The sequence below is a fragment of the Poecilia reticulata genome, unplaced genomic scaffold (assembly GCF_000633615.1).
Source record: "Poecilia reticulata strain Guanapo unplaced genomic scaffold, Guppy_female_1.0+MT scaffold_513, whole genome shotgun sequence".
Lineage (NCBI taxonomy): Eukaryota > Metazoa > Chordata > Actinopteri > Cyprinodontiformes > Poeciliidae > Poecilia > Poecilia reticulata.
In genome coordinates this window covers 4276-10831 of record NW_007615272.1, presented here as the reverse complement: position 1 = coordinate 10831, position 6556 = coordinate 4276, and the positions used below count along the sequence as shown (strand labels likewise).

The 6556-nt window shown below is 43.0% G+C and overlaps 1 protein-coding gene across 1 annotated transcript; it reads left to right on the top strand.

Moving 5' to 3' along the window:
* The first annotated feature begins 1294 nt into the window (after positions 1-1294).
* Positions 1295-5800, top strand: LOC103461052 (netrin-G2-like). Its single transcript, XM_008403372.2, has 3 exons — positions 1295-1345; positions 2296-2361; positions 5130-5800. The coding sequence occupies exons 1-3, from the start codon at positions 1295-1297 to the stop codon at positions 5775-5777; spliced, it is 765 nt and encodes a 254-aa protein (XP_008401594.1). The 3' UTR covers positions 5778-5800.
* Positions 5801-6556: the final 756 nt, after the last annotated feature.

Sequence of the window (6556 nt, the reverse complement as noted above, 5' to 3'; positions counted from 1 at the left end):
GTTTCATTTCAGTCCTTAAAAGATAAAGAATATGTGCAGTCCCACACTTATGTTACTTAAAGGGACTGTTTGTTTTTTATTAGGGATACCCAAATGTTTGTATTCCCCTCTATGCACGTGCAGATTTGTCAGGCAATACTCAGACGGAGAGGAACCGCCATCACTCTCCTTGAAAGAGAACTTCCAGCGTGACGGAAAGATGTCATAAGTGAAAAGCAATATCCCTTTCTCATCCCTTCTGTGGCCTTTTTAATGGGAAGGTCGTTCTGTTTGATGTTTCCTCAAAACATAATAAATTGTGTTGTGTGTGTGCCTGCCTTTATTCCCCTCGCCACCAATATAAGATAGAAACTTCTGAGAGTGGAAGGAGAAGAGAGAGCAGGAGAGCACAGCGGCACGTTTCGAGTGGAGAGAAATGAACAGGAAGGGAGATGAGAAGCAGGTAAAGAACATATAAATACATGTTGTCAGAGTGTTTTGCCTGGGGGGGCGGGGAATCTGTTTTGAATTTTTTAAAAGTAATTAAGAGCAATAAGTCATAGTGACAACGTTCCTCTTGTAAGGTGATATTTAGGAAGTAGGAAAGCATTGTGTTTTTTCACACTCACAGAAAACGAATATTGTGGACATTATACCAACGATGTTACACCGGCCTTATTCTACAAAACTGGTGATGGTATTTGACTTTTACACTAACATGAATATCGCAGGAGTCCAGCTCAACCTGGGTTAAAATCTGGGCTGGAAAGATGTGTCTTTCAAAACGATTTAAAAGTTGGGTGAGTCAGGGCAACTTTGATGTCCTTGAAGAACATAGAGGTAGAGCTACAATGGAATGGTTTGAATAAAAGGACATTCAAGTGTGCGTGGACGAAAATTAAAAAATGCAATTGTTGTGAAAGGTGGCTGCAAGAAAAAAAAAACTAAGAAAGGTGATTCTAGGGAGCACTTATTCAAAAAGTCAGTTTAGTTACTTTCCAAACTATTTGCTTTTAACTTCACAGCTGTACTCACATTGACATTTTCTGTTTGCAATGTGACAAGAGTGAAAAAGTTGGGAGAGGGTTCGAATACTATTCCTTATTGTCTTGGTTCTCATTGTCCTCCCTCAAGTCAAAACAAGGAATCCACTCGTCACTGGGGCATAATGGCAGCTGTTGTGGTGGAGGCAAGAGCCCAGTGAGGATAATTGCTGGAGGAGCTTAGCAACATGGGCCACCTGCTGCAGCATTAGGCCTGGATCACACAGAGACAGAGCGTGTTTGCGGGAGTTTGTGACTCTACTGGCGCAGATATGCCAAGGAGCGGGGACAAAGCAGCGGCAGAGGGGGATAAGGAGGACAAGGTGCACAAAAGGGCTTAGACATAACCTCGCGTAAAGCTCTTGTGGGGGATGAAAATCTTCCCGCCTCTATTATTGTACAGCGCATATCACCTCTACTGTAGCTAATCCCGAAGGGCTCTGTAAGGTCAGAGCAAACTGACGAGCCGCAACATGCAGCTGGTTGACACACGGGCTCCAACAAAGTGTAAGAAAAATTGCCCGAGCTCTTATTTCTATCGCTGCTCGCGCTGCTGCTTCGCTTGCGCACAAAGCCGCCACACAAAAGCCCCGTGCGGCGGATCCCTCTGAGAGCGCGAGCGCTAACCTGGAAGGAGTTCACTCTGTATCTGGGACAGGATGGCAGGGCGGTCATTTTCAATAGGATTTGTGGGGTCAAGGGTCATCTCCAGAACAACAGCGTTCTAAATATTCGCTTCCAAGCGTGTAAACATTTGTCTGGAGCGGGGTCGCGAGGCGCGCTAACAGGCGCAGCTGGACCTCCGACGGGGCAGCTAGTCGCGCTCCCAACATCCGCAGCAGCCCTCCTCGTCTGCCTCTAATTACCTTGTCTGTTTGCGGTTGTTTACGTGCGCGGTAGATTATCATCCTAAGTGTGTTTGTGCTGACAGTGATGTCTATCGGAGTCGCTGCAATGGGGCTAATTGGGTTATCGGGTAGTAAACAATGCTGCGATGTGGCTCCGGTGTGAAGCGAGATGTATCATCTGCAGTTTGCGGCGTGCAGATAGTGTCGCTTCACAGCTGTGTCTTCACATGCATTATGAGCCCAGCTTTCCTCAGCACCACCTCAGCGTTTGCTTTTGTTTAGAGTTTTCCCGCTCTGCGTTGTCACCACAAATCAGATGATTTATAACGTTAGCCTCACAGGAATCCAACTTTTTTTTCTCTCTCTCTTTTGCGGTATTACTCCGCAAGAGTGGCTTTGAGTGACTGCTCACTTTCCCGCCCTAGCAGCAGCAACAGACGCTGCCCCTCATCGGCTCCGGATGTGAAAAAGTGAACGTCTGCAAAGAAGCGGTGACACACGATCTACGCTCGCACGGTACATCAATATAACGCGGTATTGCTTTCACGTTAGAGCTTACATCATAAAGAAGAAACTGCTGTTTCATGTGATACTCCACCTAGATATTTTTGAAAATTGACCGCTCAGCCTCCGCGGAGCTGAAAGGGGGCAATAAAGTTGAAATTCACAATAGTTGCAAAAAGAAGAACAAAAATAAATAAAACACACCCCAAAAGTTTCCACTTTTCTGGCCACTCCCACAACATTCCTCCATCTGTATGCTGAGCATGTAGCAGTTCTCACATTTCCATGCAAAACCTGCACTGCGAACAGATATCCGGAAGGCTCATTAGCGTGCGCTTTGGTTTGAGCAGGTTAAAGCGCCCTGCTGATTTCTGCCGCCATTTACTGTCGATGATGTGAAAGGAAACGTTGCATCCAACCTTTTAAAGGCTGCAGGGGGTTTGAGGTTGATGGTCAAAAAACAAATTATGGGTGAAAATGTAGGCAATCAATTGCAGCTTCATCAAACTAAAATTAACTTTGTCTCGACTTCTATATTAGTAGTGCATCAGTTTGTGATGCAATATGTATCTAGTTGTAACTCATATATGATAAAAAAAAATAAAATAAAATAAGCTAACTTAATGACAGCATGGACTTGTGGTGGTTGGTGCTTTCTACACTGAGGTTGCTTATTTTCACACAGTCCAAAAATATTTGACTGGCTTTTTCCACTTTTCTATGTGTTAAATGTGCAACATAACTACTGATACTGGAAGACAACACATTTCCACGTGTTTCATAAAATTGCACTTCCCTCAAAAATCAGGCAACATATTGGGAAAAAAACATAAGAAGCCACTCTTTTCCTTGGCAGCTGCCATGAACAGCCTTCTGAACTTCCTCCTCAAGCGTAAGAAATCACTCCATAATTAGGGAGTCATAATAAATCTACCATTCTTTTAACTCTAAATCAAGAACAAAATAGTTCATAGTTAACTGCCCGGCTGTCTACCTGCCATTGTGTCTTCACTTGCCTCAAAGCTGATATTTCTTTGAATATTTGCAGAATAATTTGGTCACTTTCTCCAGCTTGTCACTTTTTTTTTGCATGTTTTTGTTTTGATATGCCGTGACTAAATCTGTGTATTTAATTGTTTATTTAAATATTTATTTGAACATCTTTTTCCCCAGCCTAGTTATCCTTACTTTATAAAAATTGCTTTTCAAGGTGGGCTGTGGCGTTTTTATACATTGGAATTAAACGCAATCATAGTTTTTAGACAACAAAAAGTGGAGAAAGTGGAGAAAAAGGAAATTTTCTTTGCAAACTACTGTTATTGATCATAATGTAATAAAATTAAGAATGGCCATTTATATCTCCTTTGATGAAAAAAGAGGACAAATGACTGCAACACCTGGATCAATGTAAAAGAAAAGAAAATATTCTGGACCTAAACAAAACATGTGGAAAGATAGAAACACCTAAACTTATTCATTTAAATTTAGATGTAAGGCATAAATGTGTACAGTTACCTGTAGTTACAAGAAGCTCTAAGTTAAGAGAACTTAAAGTACAGAAATATTAACATCAATACTCATTCATTTCATACGAATGACTCAGTTCCTATACGAACTGACTCATTCGACAGACAGCACGACTTTAATAAATAGGGGAGAAAATAATAACCCTTATCAAAGTAATTAGTGCTTCCTGGGGGCATACAACGAGCCGTCTGTATGTAATACAAACCAAACAGAACCCGAGCTGAATTTAGCAAATTAAGCATCAAGAGAGATGAGCGCAGATCTCTGGGAATTCTTTGTGCAAATATTTTGACTCCTGTTTTGAAGGGGTTGTCAGAAAACTGGCAGATAACAGTCAGCTATGTGAACGCTGGAGCTAATCTGAGCCTTTGTGAGTCTTTCAGTCACAACCCCCTGTTACGCGAGTGTGCAACGTGTCACACTTCAATAATAAGACAGAGTTGTTTTCGAAAATAGTTCATTCGGTGATTATATTTGTGACCGCAGTGGTTAGATTACCATTTCGTAATAGCGTCCATAGCATTGCAACAGACTCCATGCATTTTTTGGGCTATGCAATTATGAGTAAGTGGGTGACGAAATTGTTTTCCAGGTCGCACAAGAAGATCTCCAATCAGAGTAAAATACATTTCTTGCAGCGGGTGGAAAGAGGCTTGTGGGGCTCTGTGAATAATCCTGTTGACTTTTGCTTGTGTGGCAGGGCAGCAGTTTCAAAGTCTTGGCATCGGTGGAAGTGGAGGATCAATCCTCTAGAGTTAAAGTGCAGCAGCACTCTGCTGCCCATGCAAAGACGGTGATGATGCACGATCCCCCTGACCTTCACACTTCGTGTTGTGTTGTTTTGCAAGTTTACTTTTCAGACCTCCCAAGTGTCTTGGCAGGGTCTGCTTTACTAAGATTTTTGTTTTTGTTTTGGTGGAAAAAATGGGTTAGTTTATATTCTATTTTTGGACATTGTTGGAGCAAGTTCATATATCTAGCCACATGGTAACATGGCCCTGGAGGAGAGAGTTGTGCCTAAAACATACCAAAGCATTTTGTAATTTATTTTAGGTTTTTTTTTTTTTTCAATAGCTTTGTCATATAGGTGACCAGCTGAGTGCACAATGAGTCATTGCTTCCTGAAAAGATCCTAAACTGCACTTCTTGTCAATAGCTTAATCAAATTAGTATCAGAAGGTTTTGGCTAGTTACTGACCTTTCTGCTTTGTCTGCATCTCTTTTGTAGGAGAACCCATATTTGTGCAGCGACGAGTGTGATGCCTCCAACCCAGACTTGGCTCACCCTCCTCAGCTGATGCAGGACCGTGAACGCAATGGCCTCATCACCTACTGGCAGACGGTGACCTGGGGTCGACATCCAGAGCCCCTACTCGCCAACATCACCATGTCTTGGAACAAGAGTCTGGAGCTCACAGACGACATCCAGATCACGTTTGAATATGGCCGTCCCACAATCATGGTTCTGGATAAGTCCATGGACCACGGGCGCTCCTGGCAGCCCTACCAGTTCTACGCCGATGACTGCCAAGACGCCTTCAACATGCAGCCCAAACGAGTGCGTGACCTCTCACCCACAAACCTGACACGGGTCATTTGCACTGAGCAGTACTCGCGCTGGGTCGGCTCCAAGAACGATAAGAACGTGAAGTTCGAGGTGAGGGAGCGCTTTGCTCTGTTTGCAGGCCCCCGTCTGCAGAACATGGACAACCTGTACACCCGCATGGAAAGTATGAAGGGACTGAGGGACTTCTTTACCTTCACCAACCTGAGGATGAGGCTGCTACGGCCTGCACTCGGAGGCACCTACGTCCAGAGAGACAATCTGCTCAAGTACTTCTACGCAATCTCCAACATTGAGGTTCCTGCCAGGTGAGGAGTAAATGTTTTCTTGCTTGTTGCACCTTTACCATCACAGACTTACACGTTTCATCAAGCACAGACGTATTATGTATCAAAAGCTGGCAATTTTTTTTTAGATATTTAAAAAGAAATACAATGAAGCAAGGAAGAAGGTGGGGATGTTGCCGGTCATTTTGCCGTTTCGTACTTTTGCAGTTTGGTCATAATAAGGCATAAAACAAATGACTGTGTAAAACGATTTCTTTTGTGTAAAAAAGTGTTTCTATTTGCTGCAACTAGATTAATTGATGATCTGTGTGAAGATCAATGACAGCAGCCTTGTTGTCAATAAAATGTCCTTAACCCCTCCATGGTGTTAAGACGGGGCAATTTAGAGCCTACGGGTTTTTTTATTTAGTGCACGGTACGGGAATTTCGCACTGACCCCGTATGCGCTTTTGCAAGATTTTTTTTGGGTGGTTTCGGAAAGTGCTGGTATGACAGGACACTCCTCTCTCTCCACTTCCCTGGTGTCCGATCATGACATTGCCACACTCCTCCTGAGCGGCCTGCTGGGGCCGCAGGAGGGTCGATCTTAAAATTACCTTTGAGATGGACAGCTTGCATGGATGCATTTTTGGTTTACTCCTAAAACTCTTCAGATATATGACAATTGATCAAACAAATGTGTTTTGTTATTACTTTGTAAGGGTGAATGGGAATTTTTTTTATGACCTGTTTTTATTTTATGTTCTAGAAAATATCTAAATCTTGTATGGTTGAGGCTTGTTCAGCCCTCTGTCTCTGTCCGTC